Here is a 17,500-nt window from a genome sequence, read left to right as displayed (position 1 = left end):
GTCCAACATATTCAGACTCCGAACCAGAAGTTAGTTTCCCCTACGCCCTATTTTGTCAGGTCAGGTCAGGTATGGGAGCATGTGCCAGAACAGCGCGTCGCTGCGTCCACTTTCCGCCGGTACTCCAGGGGCCTCCGTCTGGCCATCCCCCAGGCAGATGCCAGGCCCATCCCCATCTCCTTGAGATGATGGTCAACCTGCTGCAACCATGAGGAACGTGGTCGGCCCACTGGCCTCCTCCACTCATGAGACTCCCTCGCTGAGAGAATCTGGTGAGCAGGATCAGCGTCAGGAAAACGAGCCACATGTCCATACAGCCGCAGCTGACGCTCACGGACTATGCAGGTAACAAATCTCATCCGAGTCTCTCTCAGCAACCGCTCGTTGGACACAAAATCCGACCAGCGAGAGCCAAGGATTCTTCGAAGAGACCTGGTACCAAAGGAATTAAGTCTCCGTCTCAGATCCTTGGTCAAAGTCCAAGTCTCGCACCCATAGAGCAAGACTGGAAGTACCAAGGACCTGAAGACTCGGACTTTCGTCCTCCCGCACAGGTACCGGCAGCGCCACACCCCATGATCCAGTGAATCCATGACTCCCCAGGCCCGACCCAGACGTCTATTGACCTCCGGCTCACAACCTGCAGAGACATGAATATCACTGCCAAGGTAAGTGAATCTATCCACGACCTCAACATCCTCACCACAAACAGACACAGACAGGGCAGCAGCATCCAAGATGTCACCGAAAGCCTGGATCTTAGTTTTGACCCAAGAAATCCGTAATCCCAACGGCTCCGACTCCTCATTCAGCACCTCGAGGGCCCCCAAGAGGATGTCTAAAGTCTCCGCAAAGATGACTGCATCATCTGCAAAATCAAGGTCCGAGATCTTGACATTGCCAAATGATGCACCGCAACTTGATCTCTCCGACATCCTCCCAAAAATCCAGTCCATACAAGTGCTGAAAAGTGTGGGGGCAAGTACACATCCCTGACGAACTCCAGTAACAACTGGAAATAAGTCAGAGATGGTACCACCACACTTCATAGCACTCTCAGTACCAGAGTGGAGTTCAGACATCAGATCGATCAGTTTCGGTGGCACCCCACGAAGACCAAGAATCCTCCAGAGGACATCCCGATTCACTGAATCGAACGCTTTACAGAGATCAACATAGGCTGCAAGCAGCCCCTGCCGAAACTCTCGTCTGCGTTCGGTAAGGACACGAAGTGCAAGGATACGGTCAATCGTTGACCTCTTTGGTGTAAAGCCTGACTGCTCTGGACGCTGGTGCTCAAGCAGATGGTGGCGAACCCTATCAAGAATTATCCGAGCAAAGACCTTGCCCGGCACTGAGAGCAGCGTCACCCCTCGGTAGTTGTTGCAGTCTTGGCGATCACCCTTCCCTTTCCAGAGAGGGACAACAAGGCCCCTCTTCCATTCAGTTGGGATGATGCCTGTGTTCCAGGCAGAGCACAAAACTGCATGCAACGACACGAGTGCAGCATTTCCACCAGCCTTGAGAAGTTCAGCATGGATGCCACAGATCCCTGGAGCTTTGCCCCGTTTCAACTGGTTCACCGCAGCCCGTGTTTCCACAAGCGATGGTGGACCACAGTTGATTCGAGGGTCGGCAACAGGGATTGTAACACCCTTGACGTCCAACTCGACAGCTGGGGGATCAGCCTGGTACAACCGCTCAAAGTAACCGGCCCAGCGGGCCTTCACTTCAGACTCCTCTGTCAAGAGCCTACCACTCTCTGCTCGAACTGCAGTGCTCCGAGGGATGGGCTTGGATGAACGTAATGCGCGAATTCCCCTGTAAGCGGGACGAGAATCACCTGTCCACAGGTGATGCTCTACCCCCTCACAGATTCCTCGCACATAGGCCTCCTTGTCCACCCTCAGTGCACGTACAGTTTTACGCCTCAGCTCCCTGAACAGCTCAGCTCTGCCATTCAGCCTGGCCCTGCGACTCTGGTCAATGGTATCCAGTGTCCCTTGAGAGACAAAATTCTTCTTTGCCCTGCAGTGAACTCCAAGGCATCCACCGGCAACATCAAGGACGGTGGTCTTGAAGGTGCTCCACAACTCTTCAGGACCCCCCAAAGCACCCAGACCCCTCAAGTGTCCACTCAGCCTGTTCGCAAACTCCTCAGCTACTCTCTCATCCCTGAGCTTGCCAACATCCAGCCTCGGCTGGGATGGTACCATTCTCCAGGATTTAAGGTGCAGCTTTAGAGTTGCTACAACAAGCCTGTGGTCAGTATTGAGGAACTGAGCACTCCTGTAGACCCTGCAGTTCTGGATCATCCTCCAACGACCGTCAATGAGGACATGGTCAATCTCCTTTGCCACACCGCCAGCATTGGAATACCAAGTCCAGCGATGAGCTTGCGGGCGCTGAAACCATGAACCAGCCACCCTAAGTCCATGACTTCTTGCAAAGTCAAGGAACTTAGTGCTATTCTGGTTCATAGTTCCTGACCCATGGGGACCAACACACACCTCATAACCATCCCTATCAGTTCCAGTCAATGCATTGAAATCCCCCAAGACTAGAAGTGTATCTCGTCTGGGGCACTGATCAACCACAGACTCGAGTGTGGCGTAGAATGCATCCTTCACGGTGAGATCACTCGCCTCAGTCGGAGCATAAATAGAGACCAGGGAAATGACACCTAAGGAGTGACGAATCCTTAATCTCATAATACGCTCGTTGACCGGTGTTACCTCAATTATCATTGGGGTCAGCTTATTGGACACAGCTACAGCAACTCCTTGGGTATGGTAACCATCAGAGCGACCAAACCAATAGTTGGTGTAACCACCCACCATTATCTCGCCGCAATCCGGTCTCCGAACCTCAGAGAGAGCTGCAATCCCGATGTCCAAACGCTTGAGCTCAGATGATAACAGAGACAGGTGATCATCCTCTCTTCGGGATAGGACATTCCAGGCACCCACCCGAAGGGACTGCCTCAGGTTAACCCAAGGAGACCGCCGTCTGGTGGACGACACCTCAGCACCACTCCGACACACTCTCCCGCAATCTGACCCAGGGATGTTACCCCGTGGTTTCCCTCCTATCAAAGATTTGGGGTCCCGAAGGCTTTGCCCCAATCCTGTCATCCGGTGAGCTGCCCTGCGAAGGGAAGCTGCACAGGAGGTACTCCCACGGAGTGGGTTTTCAGATTTTTTTGCGTTTTTGCGTTTTGCGGAATGAAGCGTTTTACAGTGGCCGGAGTGCAAATCCTGCCACCAACCTCCTAATAAGAAGTAGCCCAACTGCAGGAGGATGTCCGCAGACACAGTTGGGCACTAGATATGGATGGCCATTGGCTCACAAGGAGCTCCTCCGTTTTGTCTATTGATCCATTGCTCTTTGTTATTCACCTCTTCCATGAGCCTCAATACCTGAATGTAACAAAGAAAAGTCTGCCTCCCAGAGTAAAGGAAATATTGGAACAGACTTGCACTGTGGCTGGAATTTGCTCCACCAGTTCAGTAGAACTGGATTGCATGAACACCGCTACCTCAAAGTATGAAACATCTTGAGCAAGTTATTTGTGGTAAAAATAAACCACGGTCATTAATATGGGCAAAAAGGGTAAAAAGTAGGGCAAAAAAAAAAAAGAGGTAGGGCAAAAAGTGCCTTTTGAATGACTGAATAAGAAATATCACTCCAGGCATGGCCCGGATGTGAGAGCATGTATACCTTTGATTTTTTCATGTTCACTAGATGCTTGGTCGAGGGAGGAGATGTGGCATTTGTGAAAGACAAGACGGTTCTTGAAAATACAGACGGTGAGTTAAAAATCACATTTTCCAGCAGAACTAATGGGTCCATTTCACCAAAGGCAGGGTAAGATGTCGACAAATAAACAATTGAAATTGTTCTTTCTTTATCTCCGATTCATGTTCTCCTTCTCTGGCCCACCAAACGGTACAGCCATAACACAAGGAAATCAGACACAGGTGGAGGCATTTAGCCCATCATGTCTGCGGCACATCAACACCACACTAATAAATCAACACAAGATCAAATGAAGAAAATGCAAATTGTTTTTTAAAATTATTTTTATTAAAGTGTTTTTTGTGGGTTTTTAGAAAAAAGTTTTTGTAATTTTTGTATTTTAAAAAAATAGTTATTATAAATTTATTTTTTTCCCCCAGGGGAGGGGGCATGGGCTTGGTTAAAACACACACACAACACCATGACACTTGGTAACCCTGACTCGAACCACATTAAACCGGAACCAACTTCCGTGTCCCATTAGCATGGAAAATGCCAGAAGCGGGATGTCCTCTTGTTATTCACGCATGCTGTACGTTGTAGTAGCAGACATATAAATTGGGCAATCCTCATGTCGTGGTGTCCATTCTCTCCAAGTGTACAAACTGCCACAATGTAACCTCTGTGCCACTTTTGGTTTAGGAGTTACACCACCATTTTGTTAACTTGCTCGAAGTTGTGTCTGCCATAAGCTGCGTCCACATTTGTGGGACGTTCCCAGGTCTTACCAACGCTATTTCAAACCAGCTCGACTTGTTGCTTTTGTAGGCTATTTGATCCACCATGTTAGTGCTGTATCCTCACCCAATTAACCGAATCTATCAGTCCATCTTTAATGGACTAAATCCATCCATCCCATTAATTTAATGTTAACTAATGTCGTCCACACCCCTTTTATTTGTCATTAACATACATATTCTGTTGATCTTCTTTCATATGTAGCATACGGCTGCGGGTGGCATCATTTGCTGGGGGCGCTGCTGTGCCGCTGATGCAGTACCCCTTCTAGGTTAGAGCAGGAATTGGGAATTTTTCAAGGTGCTGGCGATGACTAATCTCCTCTTCACGAAAGATACCATAGGATATTTAATGTCCACCAACTAATACTGGCAGATGGGACACCCGGTTTAATGTACACCCGAGGGTTAGCACACACATCGATGGATCGTCCGACATTCAAAACATCAGGGATACTGTTTATAGTGTGGTCACGATTCAAAACCAGATGAGACAGCTCAAAGGTGAGTCCACGTCCCTTTAAGCTCTCCTGCCAGTCCCATGTTCTGTTAATCTCTTGGCACAGGAGTTAGTCATTATAGTGCCAGCGGCATATTTTAACATCCACTTGCTAAATGCACATAGGACAGCCATGCGAAAGAATTTCCACCGCAAAATTTCCCCATCAGGAGACCACATTATTTTCTGCTCCAAAATCAGAATCAAAGTTTGAGGCCCTGATAACGTCATACTCCGATAAATGTAACTATACCTCTGTCTCTGCAGTTTAAGTCTCGCCATTGCTTTGTGTTCCCAATTGTCAAAGTGCTTCCTTTGTTTCTCAGGAGCAAACAGGGCAAGCTGGGCACAGAACCTCAGGTCCTCAGACTTCAATCTGCTATGTCCAGATGGTTCACGAGCACCAGTCGGCAGGCACAGTTCATGTCACCTGGCCACGGTCCCCGGACACGCTGTGGTATCACGACCAGCCATGAAGCGTGCCGTGCGCCATTTCCTTGAGGCTTCACAGGTGAGAGAAAAATGGAAGTAGAAAGGTGGGCAAATGTTTTTGTTTTTTTTTGAATGGACAGAGGAAGGAGGTGTTGTACTTACGGGAGGAGGGTTGATGGATCGAGCTGTTAGGTGTGAGTCAGGTTTGGAAAATAACACCTATGATGAAGAAGAATAGGAGGAATAGTTAGCAATGAAGTATAAGAACACGCGGAGTACTCATGGCAGAGAAGTAAGGATGCATTTTGAAATGTATGGGAAAGCTTTTATAGGAAGGAAGAAGGGTTTCATTCAATGACGATTCAGTTTGGAGAAATAGAGAAAAGGAATGGATCCAGAATGAAGTTCAGGAAATACAGGAAGGAAGTGCAGGCAGATTGGGTTTGTGTGGTTATTTATTATTTATTTATTATTCATTTATTTATTTTGAAAGAGGAGAAGAAATAGAATAAAGTTGAGGAGCCTGACGGGACGATGCTTCAAGAACCGGTCAACAAGTCCCGCCAAGCTGCATGGTCAGGCCGCATCACAAACTCATGCTGAGCGGCTCGTGTGCATCTCGTCCCATCAAAGCCGCCATTTTTGGCTTGTTCTTCACTGCAATCTAAACTGATGTATTCGATGTGGCCCTCAGTCCTTTTTATCCGAGGTGAGAGGGAGGCAGCAAATTACGTCGCCTCCCCCTTGCCACTATGTGTGTGTGTGTGTGTGTGTGTGTGTGTGTGTGTGTGTGTGTGTGTGTGTGTGTGTGTGTGTGTGTGTGTGTGTGTGTGTGTGTGTGTGTGTGTGTGTGTGTGTCTGTGACCACCATTTCTCGACAACCATATGGCCATATATTTACCAACCAACGACAAGACACGTGGCTGCCTAGGCCGGTGCGCGGCCGGCCGACGATGACGTCACGTGCCGTGCCGGTTACGATGGGGATCGGTGGCGTAGGATCACGCATCGATGGTCTTACTTACCGTGACGTAGGAGTGGCAATGGTCAATGGCAGCGAATTTCATGGCAAGCAAAGACAGGGAGGTAAACTTGATTTTAATTTTAATTTTAATTAACTCTGTGTGTAAGTGTCACAGCAGTTGTTACTTCAATACAAGCGATAATTCGTGGAATGCATGACATTCCGTACGGGCACGCACCACTTCCGGATAGTGATGACTTACTGTATTATTATAATTTCTCGATTTCTTATGCGCATTTATAGATAAACACAATGCCCCAATCCAGTCGTCGTTTACGAGAGCGAAGGAACGGCCTGTGTGGTTGTTGTTTCTGGCTCGCAGTTTGAAAGTTTTTTTTTATCTTGCCAAAACGAAGTTTTGCAAGATATGTTATTCAGCTTGTATGTTTTTTTGTTTTTTTTGTTTGTCTGTAATCACGTATAAAAAATTCTGCAGAGCACAGTTATCATCGGAAATTTTTGTAACTTCGCATATCAGAGGCCTATAGAGGTCCCTTTCAGTGCACAAAATTTTGAAGGTCAAAGGTCAAGGTCACTGGCGCAAATCAGCGGAGTCGACGAAACCCTTATTTTTTGAGTAATTTTGATCAGATAGTCTTCAAACTTCATGGGAATATAGTTCATGGTCTGTCGCTCAGCTGATTAATTTTTGGTGGCGATTGGCCTTGACCTTCATATGTTTTTTTTGTTTTTTTTTTTTGGTCTGTAATCACGTATAAATCACTCTGCAGAGCACAGTTGTCATTGGAAATTTTTGTAACTTCACATATCAGAGGCCTATAGAGGTCCCTTTCAGCGCATAAAAATTTGAAGGTCAAGGTCAAAGGTCAGGGTCACTTTGTCGCAAATCAGGGGAGTCGACGAAACCCTTATTTTTTTGAGTAATTTTGATCGGATCGTCTTCAAACCTCATGGGAATATAGTTCATGGTCTGGCGCTCAGCTGATTAATTTTTGGTGGCGATTGGCCTTGACCTTTATGGATAGCGCCTGAGGTCAAACATATTTGACCCCAAGGTCAAATTTTCAAGTTTTAGGAACCATATCGTGTAGTACCTCAAATTGAACACCTCGATGAGTGCTTTCTAGATATGTCAAGCTTGAGACATTATGACGTCATTTGGTGACGTTATGAGGCAAAAGCATATTTTTCATGGTTACTCTGTAGAACGATTCTCATCGGAATCTCTCGTAGGCAGATATTCCTCAAGGAGTCGCTCCTGGTGGATAGCAGCTCTGTTCACCTCAGTGTGACCTTAAAGAAGTCACACGTGGTCACCTTTTGGCAAGATACGGGTCACCCTGTGGGTGACAGTTTTTTTTTGTTTGTTTTTTTTTGCACGTACGGCCACGCACTAATATCTATAATTCCAGCAATCTGGTGTGTGTCTGTGTGCGTGTCTGTGTGTGTGTCTCTGACCACTGTTTCTCGACAACCACTGGTCCGATCTAATTGAAACTTGCCAGGTATATTGCTGGGGACCTGAGTATGTGCCTTTTCAAGGTTTGATACCAATTGGACAAGTGCTTCCCAAGTTATGGCAATTCATTTACCAACCAATGACAGGACACGTTGCTGCGTAGGCGTGGTCGATAGGGAAGAGATCCTCAGCCGCGTTCCCCATTACGGGTTACAACGTATGGACTTCCAGATAGTGATGACTTACTGTATTCTAATAATTTCTCGATTTCTTATGCGCATTTATAGATAAACACAATGCCCCAATCCAGTCGTCGTTTACTTTTACGTCGTTGAAAGTTTTTTTTTTCTTTTTTCGTATGGCCACGAACGTACGGCCACGCAAGGGTGAAGGAACGTCCTGTGTGCTTGTTGAGGGAGGTCAACTTGATTTTAATTTGGATTTTAATTAACTCTGTGTGTGTATCACAGCAGTTGTTACTTCAATACAAGCGATAATTCGTGGAATGATGTGAACATTCCGTACGGGCACGCACCACTTCCGGATAGTGATGACTTACTGTATTGGTTCACGAAAAAATAAGTGACCACTATATTCGTTATTGGTGTGTGTCTGTCTGTTGGGTAGTCGATCTAGTCTACCCTTATTATCAGTATTTCCGTCTATGTTGGGTAGTCGATCCAGTCGAAAAAAAAATGTTTTTTTTTTTTTATCTACCCTTATTATCAGTATTTCCGTCGATATGTTTGTTGGGTAGTCGATCCAGTCAAAAAAAATATATATTTTTTTAATTTTGATATTTGTTCTACCCTTATTATCAGTTTTTCCGTCGATATGTTTGTTTGTCTGTCTGTCTGTCTGTTCGGTCTGTTCGGTCCAGTGCTCCGTTAATACAATGGCGATTTCGATGACACTTGGTTGGTAGGTTCATACCATGACCTAGTTGTGTGCAAATGAGAACCGTTGCTACGGACACCACCGTTGCCTTGCAACGGGACTTTGAAATTTTTGAAAAATCATAAAACAATTATTTTTTCGAAAATCAAAAATCGGGCCACGAGCGACTGTGGGCAGTACATTCAGCCATATTGTCAAAAATTTCCAGCCGGATCCTATGAAAATTGTCGGAGAAGATAGACTTTGAATGAACCCTGGTCGAAAACAAAAAAAAAACAGTTTGTTATATCTCAGAGACTGAGTCAGATATACATGAAACTGGTATGGTAGGTTCATGGTATGTCCTAATTATGTGTGAGAAAGAACCGTTGCCATGGACCCCTCCGTTGCCGAGCAACGGCCGAAAAACCTCTAAATGTGGGGGTATTTTAACGAAAAAACAATCTGCAGCATTAACCCTTGAAGCTAGAATCATGAATTTTCTTGTGCTTAATCCTCAGGTCATTCCCCATCGAACGGGCCCATCGCGTCAGATTCTATTGGGTAGGCGACTATCCATGTCCGCCTACCGGCTTGTCTGTCTGTCTGTCTGTCCCGAGCAGAGCTCCGTGGGTTTTGATCCGATCCTGATTAAATTTTGGTGGGAGGTTTATATCATGATCTTGTTGTGTTTTCCTGAGAATGGGTGTGCTGCGCCCATTATGGGCGGAGCCACGCCCAAAAAACATGTCTTTTTAGGGGGTAGCCGATTTCAATTTGCATCTTTTCCGAGGGGGTTTGTCGAATCTCACAGGGGTTTCGGTATTTGTTTAGCCCAATGGCACCTGCATAGCCCCACAGAGCTCAATTTTTCATTTTCGTCCCAAGGTCACAAGGTCACGAAGTTAGAAAATCGCGAATTTTGACATAAAAATCATACGACCACCCAAACTTTGAGAGCGAGGATGACAATATTATTTTATGCATGATCTTGAGGTCATTCTCCACCTAAAGTCTTGAAACCATTTTGCTCCATCTCGAACACCTTGCCCGTGGCGCCCCCTTCAAGTTTGTTTTTACGCTGATTTCATCAAAGTATGATAATCCGAGGAGTGTGAAATACCATATAGCCGATATGACGTTATATTGTTCCTGGAATGTTCCAGAGGAAGTTTTGCAGCAAAGGTCATAATCCTTGACCTTTGACCTTTAAAGTTCACAAAGGTCAAATTTTCAAAGTTTTCGGAATCGAACCAGGTTTTCGACCTTCTTCGACGAACTAACTCCAATAAGCTATAGCACATATCCTGTTTCCTTATTTTAATGTCCACATTGTTTTGTGACCTTTAAAGGTTATGCAAAGGTCAAATTTTTAAAGTTGTTGAACGTAACCGGGTTTTCGACATTTTGCAGCTAATAACCTGTCACTCGTACCACATCATGTTGATCATTTTTATAACTTGGTCAAACGTTATCACATTGTCTCATTCTTGACTTCTGAGACAATCTACATCGTCAAAACCGCTCGTGAACCATCGTCGTCTTCAGACTTGTATTATAATAATTTCTCGATTTCTTCTGTGCATTTATAGATAAACACAATACCCCAATCCAGTCGTCGTTTACGAGAGCGAAGGAAGGGACTGTGTGGTTGTTTTAAAGTATTTTTTTTGTTTTGTTTTGTTTGCATGTATGGCCACGCACATACGGCCACGCACGTACGGGCACGCGAGAGCGAAGGAATGGCCTGTGTGGTTGTTGTTTCTGGCACGCGGTTTGAAAGTTTTTTTTTTATTTTATTTTGTTTTATTTTGCACGTACGGCCATGTACTAGTATATAAAATAGCAACAAAATTTTGAAAAAAAAAAGGGCTGGAAAAAATAGTGAAACAATAGCACTGTAATCACCGAAATCTTCAAAATAGTAACAAGATGGGAGAGGAAACCTATCTTTTTGCTATTTTTGGGGAAAAAAAGTTTTTAAATAGCACTGAAATACCAAAAATAGACTAAAAATAGGGGGGAAAAATATTTTAGACTGCTGCAAATCGACTAGTCATTCTTTGCATCTGTCATCCAAAGAGAGCACAAGGAATCTTGCAGCGAGTGAACATTGCCTGGGGTTTCCATGTGGAGCTGCTTCTGTCAGTTCAAGCCCGATGCAGTGCTTTCTTCACGAGTTGCAGACAAACTGACCCAAGACCCATGTCACCAAACTAAAACAACCATCAGGGCCCAGGGCTAAATTTTAGTACAAGTGACCAGACGAGGGGTCACAGATGGCATACGATGGATGGAAAGTGACCTGTTTTGTTGAGGTGATGAATGGTTGAGGGGTGCTCCGGATAAATATTGGACCAAGTCACCTTTCGTCCCTGGAGGTTATGCTTTAAATTGTAGTGTTCTTCATGACAAGATAGTGACATTTACGATGCTACCCTTGGCCACACACATACCCCTTTATGTTAAAGAGGATGTGTATTGTGAGTGCTATTGAACGTAGAGTTTAAGACTTTAAGTGCATGTTAATTGTTATTGAACACAAGTTTTGTCATAACTCGTCCACAACTTTTTGAGATATCGTGCTCTCGATAGTTTTTGGCCAGATCACTCAATGGTGAAGAATACCTTTAAGAATTCTCGTATCCGGATCCGGATCTTCACCAAGATCTAATAATTTCGTTCTCGTCACACACCTATCCTCTCCACCAAGTTTCGTTTGAATCCGTCCATAACTTTTTGAGATATCCGGTTCACAGGTAGAGATACAAACAGACAGACAGGGGTGAAAACATAACCTCCGTCCACCTTTGGTAGCGGAGGAAATAAATTTCACGTGGGATATGATACGAGACCAAGTGTCCTCTTCCTTTGTCAAATCTTTCTTGTTATGGTTATTTTGGTAAAATAAAGTTATTCCTCCTTATGTAGCATAACTCCTTTACCTTGCACAGCATTATTATTTCTTATCTTGCTTTGTGTTATTTGACATTTCCATCACCCTCCACCATCTTATCCTTTATCCCTTTCTTTGCAGAAAGACTTCGGAAGTAGTGGAAAGAAGATTGAGATATTTTCCATGTTCAGCTCTAATGGCTACAAGGGCCGAGACCTGCTCTTTAAGGACTCCACACAATGTCTGATCCCTGTGCAAAGCAATGGGTACCGACAGTTCTTGGGAGAAAAGTATGTGAAGGTATTGGATAGCCTCAGTGCCTGCGGTCCTTCAGGTGAGTTTGTTTTAGCTGCTTATTAACATCTCTCCATTTTTTTCTCTCTCTCTCTCTCTCTCTCTCTCTCTCTCTCTCTCTCTCTCTCTCTCTCTCTCTCTCTCTCTCTCTCTCTCTCTCTCTCTCTCTCTCTCTCTCTGTCTCTCTCTGTCTCTCTCTCTGTGTCTCTCTCTGTCTCTCTCTCCCCTCCCCTCTATCTCTCCCCCCTTCTTTCTCTCCTCCTCCCCTCTCTCTCTCTCCTCCTCCCCCTCTCTCTCTCTCCTCCTCCCCCCTCTCTCTCCCTCCCCCTCTCTCCCCTCCCCCTTCTTTCTCTCCCCCTCCCCCTCTCTCTCTCTCCTCCTCCCCCTCTCTCTCTCCTCCTGCCCCCCTCTCTCTCCCCTCTCTCTCTACAAGCAGTCATGCCAAATCAAAAAATTAAAATTTACCCCCACCGTTAGCACACTCACCACTTGATTCAGATGCAGATGTTGCACATTAAGTTTAATTCACCTTTCTCACTCTATATGTCTATGAGATTGATGTGATAAGGAGTGGATGGTTCCTACTGTCAGGTCTCTTTATCTACTCGTTTAAAAAGACAATGCCCAGCTTCACCATTTCCATAACTTATGCCCTCTTGAAATTTACATACAGCCCCCCTCCCTCCCCCCTCCACCCCTCACCCAGCCCCCTGAGTTATCAGATTCTGTCCTTTCCTCTTCATTACATCGAAGACCACTAAACTGCAACACTCCCAACTTCATATTTATATTTTGATACTTCCCAAACTCATGCTCTCACTTCCCATAAATGTCATGTCTGGTAGCAAGTCTAAACAGATGTCAAATCACTTTACTAAACCCCTATAATAACACTACTTTGACCTGTGTCATTCAGTGTTCACTTGATATGCCACCACCTCCACACCATGCTCAATTCACATATCCTCAAACACACTGGCATTCATTCACATTCTACGAGGTCACCATTCACATACACATGCACTTCCCTGTTAGTCCTACGCGACCTTTATACCAACCCTCTTCTGTCACTACCTGATCGCACCCATATGTGCCCACATGTCAATCCCCTCACTACTGCATTCTATAGCTGTGCCCTGCTGGCTGTTAACATTGCCCATAGTTCCCCCGCCTTTGCTTCCTGGCTCGCGGAGCCGATACGGTTATTCATGCCGACACCTGCCTTTCCTCCAAAGTCCTCCACATCCAGTCCGTCTCCAATCCTAACAAATCTACCATTCCTTACACATCTGTTTTTTTTTTCTCAGGCATCACCCTTTCACTCGTTCAACTCACCTCGGATTTCCCACCTATCACACATTCAAATCTCTTACGCACATACACCTGACTTGGCGGGGTCCAAAAGTGTGTTCTTACTTCACATTTGCTCCGACGTCCTCCATCTTCTTTATCACTTCCTTATTCCTCTTTTCACACTCTTTCCTAATGTCAGACATCTCTCGTTTTACTTCCTTCTAATCCAGTTTCCACCTTCTTAACTGCATTTCCTCCAGTTGAGTTATTCTTCTCCACTCTCGTGCACTTCCTCTTTTAATTCCTTCTGCTCAACCTTCATTCCCCGAACACCCCTGGCATGTGCTCACACTCTGCTGTGATATTCCACTGGTCTTCCATTATTTCACCCAATTCCACATGTATTTCAGACATTTGCTTCCGATTTGTTTCAATATTATTTCCAAAATCAATTCACATCCTCGTCATTCCGACAGTAAGTTGTCATTTTTTTTTTATCTCCATTAAAATTTAACTCTCTCCTGCCTTTTCATTTTGTCATTCTTCCATCTCCCTCATCTGTTCTTGAATTTCTCATGCGTTCTTTCATTTGTTCCTTTGTGCCTTTCATTCCTTCCCTGCTTCAATCTGTCTTTTCGTTCTGTTCTTTCATGCCTTGCATCCATTTTCTTCATACTTTCTATTATCTCCAATAACTTCATCATCATCGCACCTCCATGCTATATGTTCCTTCTGAAGGCATTGTTCCTCTCTGCTTACTAAATCCAGTGAAGGACCCCTCTTCACTCTCAAGTGGCTCTTCCACCGGTACATCACATGGTGAAGAAGCTTTTGCATCCGTGCCCTGACTCGATACGCCTCCGTGTCCTCACTCCATTTGCCTCCGTGTCCTCACTCCATATGCCTCAGTGTCCTCACTCCATATTCCTCCGTGTCCTCACTCCATATGCCTCCGTGTCCTCACTCCATTTGCCTCCGTGTCCTCACTCCATATGCCTCCGTGTCCTCACTCCATTTGCCTCCGTGTCCTCACTCCATTTGCCTCCGTGTCCTCACTCCATTTGCCTCCGTGTCCTCACTCCATATGCCTCCGTGTCCTCACTCCATTTGCCTCCGTGTCCTCACTCCATATGCCTCCGTGTCCTCACTCCATTTGCCTCCGTGTCCTCACTCCATTTGCCTCCGTGTCCTCACTCCATATGCCTCCGTGTCCTCACTCCATATGCCTCCAGTGGTGTGGACCTCTGGTAGCTTATATATGTTGCTGTGTTTGAGCCTCGGGAGTAGCTGCTGAAATCTATCTATCCGGGTTCTTCCCGTCATCTTTGTTCCTTTCACACTTCTTTGTATTTATTTATTTATTTATTTATTTAGTTTTTCACAATTCTCTTTATTCATTCTAATTCTTGCTTTTTCTTTTATTTTATCTCTTTTACTCTTCATTTCTCTTATTTTTTTTAAATCTATCTGTCGAGGAGAAGTGAATTCTTGCAGAAAATATTTCTGTGAGGCTCACTTGGCTGTGCCTGGATGGATTTGAGGGGTTGTGGAGTCGCAGCTGAAACCCGAATCCTATCCAGGTTCCGCCTGATGACTCCATCTTTGCTCTTTACTTCATTCTTGGTTTTCCATTTCACTATAACATCCTACAAATGGCCATCGACACCTGGGATATGATTTTCATCCATGACATTTCATAGATAAACTAGAAGGGCACTCAGTAGGGCACATACCTCCATCACGCAGTGCCGGATCCACAAGAACACATCGGGCCCAATATATCTACGATACATCTTTCATCAAATGTCTTGCCTTCTTCGACATCCCAAAAGGAAAGAGGAAGATTATTATGGACACAGCATCCAAAACTGCCCTTCGAGGCTATACAGAATCTTGAAGGCCTTCTCGAGAATTACTATACTAAATATAATTATTTCGAAATATAATTACTGCCCACACCAGAAATATGCTCTGAGGGAAGTGGGATGGTTGAGTGCTCATAAAACTGGTTTAACACACCAAAGTCTGGTCTGAAGTTCAGAAACCTCAGAGTATCGTTTCGAGTATCGTTCTGTATAGTTTCAGATTATTGTTCCAGACAAAGAGATATTGTGCAACAAGGTGAATATTTTTTTCCAATCCAGCGGGCCTTCACTTTGGGCTCCTGTGTTAAGAGCCTACCACCCTCCTCTCAAACTGCAGTACACCGAGGGATGGGCTTGGATGAACACAATGCACGAATTCCTCTGTAAGCGGGACAAGAATCACTTGACCGCAGGTGATGCTCTACCCCCTCACAGATTCCTCACACAAAGGCCTCCTTGTCCACCCTCAGTGCACATACAGTTTTATGCCTCAACTCTCTGAACAGCTCAGCTCTGCCATTCAGCCTGGCCCTGCGAATCTGGTTAATGGTATCCAGTGTCCCTTGAGACACAAAATTCTTCTTTGCCCTGCGGTGAGGTCCAAGGCATCCACCGGCAACATTAAGGATGGTGGTCTTGAAGGCACTCCACAACTCTTCAGGATTCCCCAAAGCACCCAGACCCCTCAGATCATCACCCAGATCACCACTCAGCCTGTTCGCAAACTCCTCAGCTACCCTCTCATCCTTGAGCTTGCCAACATCCGGCCGAGGCTGGGATGGTACCATTCTCCCGGATTTAAACTGCAACTTCAGAGTTTCTACCACAAGCCTGTGGTCGATATTGAGGAACTGAGGTAGACTCTGCAGTTCTGGATCATCCTCAAGTGACCATCAACGAGCATGTGTAGCCTGGTGTTGGCTCAGTGGTTAGGGTGGCGGCTTGGGATCCTCGGGTCCTGAGTTCAAGCCCCGTCGGCCGCTGAATTAATGCACCAGGGGTTGACTCAGCTATTCATCCTTCCGAGGTCGGTGAAATGAGTACCAGTTCCAGTGTGTGTACTGGTAGAGGGGCACTGCATCAGCGACACAGTCGCGCTTCAAGAAATGATAGTTACCCCGGCAGCTAAGCTGCCATACGACCACCACCAACGAGCATGTAGTCAATCTCCTTTGCCACACCGCCAGCATTGGAATACCAAGTCCAGCAATGAGCTTGTGGGCGCTGAAACCATGAACCAGCCACCCTAAGTCCATGACTTCTTGCAAAGTCAAGGAACTTAGTGCTATTCTCGTTCACAGTTACAGATCCATGGGACCCAACACACATCTTATAACCATCCCTATCAGTTCAAGTCGATGCATTGAAATCCCCCAAGACTAGAAGTTTATCTCACCTGGGGCACTGATCAACCATAGACTCAATCGTGGCATAGAATGCGTCCTTCGTGGTGAGATCACTCATCTCAGTCGGAGCATAAACAGAGACCAGGAAGATGACACCGAAGGAGTGACGAATCGTTCGTCTCATCCACTCGTTGACCGGTGTTACCTCATTTATCATTGGAGTCAGCTTATTGGACACAGCTACAGCAACTCCTTGGGCATGGTAATCAGAGTGACCAGGCCAATAGTATGTGTAACCACTCACCTGATACTGATGTTCTGTATATGTCTGTATGATGTATACTGCAATACTGATGTTCAAACGCCTGAGCTCAGATAACAGACAGGTGATCATCCTCTCTTCGAGATAGGATATTCCAGGCACCCACCCAAAAGGGCCACCTAAGGTTAACCCAAGGAGATGGCAGTCTTGTGGACGACACCTCAGCACCACCCCGACACAGACGACCGCAATCTGACCCGGGAAGGTTACCCCGTGGTTTCCGTCCTATCATCAAAGAGTGGGGGTCCCGAAGGCTTTACCCCAATCCCGTCATCCGGTGAGCTGCCCTGTGAAGGGCAGCTGCGCAGGTATTCCCACAGAGTGGGTTTTCAATTTTCTTTTCGTTTTTCTTGTGTTTCGCAGAGTGAAGGGTTTGACGGTGGCCGGAGTACAAATCCTGCCACCAACCTCCTGAAAGGGAAAGTAACGCAACTGCAGCAGGACGTCCGCAGACACAGTTGGGCACTTGATATGGATGGCTGTTGGCTCACAACGAGCTCCTCCAACCTTTCTCCTGACCCAATCTTTTGTTGGATGACCCCATCAAATATGAAACCTTTTTCATGCAAAAACAGTCTTATTTGGCGAACACAAGCATTTTCCACACATTAGCTTGTTCTGACCCCGTTTATTGTTCCAAATCACGATTCTAATGCGGTCACTATTCAGGGATCTCTGTCTTACAACTGCCTTCTTTA

At 45.7% G+C, this 17,500-nt stretch overlaps 1 protein-coding gene across 1 annotated transcript in view; it reads left to right on the top strand.

Annotated features, from left to right (window-relative positions):
• Positions 1–17,500, top strand: part of LOC147009555 (serotransferrin-A-like) — a 55,353-nt gene that overhangs the window by 36,521 nt on the left and 1,332 nt on the right. The window contains exons 14-16 of the mRNA XM_085862922.1: positions 3,745–3,809; positions 5,361–5,545; positions 11,824–12,016. Coding sequence (XP_085719048.1) covers positions 3,745–3,809; positions 5,361–5,545; positions 11,824–12,016 — 443 coding nt within the window. The remainder of the gene's footprint in view (positions 1–3,744; positions 3,810–5,360; positions 5,546–11,823; positions 12,017–17,500) is intronic.

The sequence above is a fragment of the Eptatretus burgeri genome, chromosome 17, assembly GCF_056783735.1.
Source record: "Eptatretus burgeri isolate ZD-2024b chromosome 17, Ebu_testis_v1, whole genome shotgun sequence".
Taxonomy (NCBI): Eukaryota; Metazoa; Chordata; class Myxini; order Myxiniformes; family Myxinidae; genus Eptatretus; species Eptatretus burgeri.
Note: the sequence above shows the minus strand (reverse complement) of the source record. Positions and strands in the feature narration are given on the sequence as shown.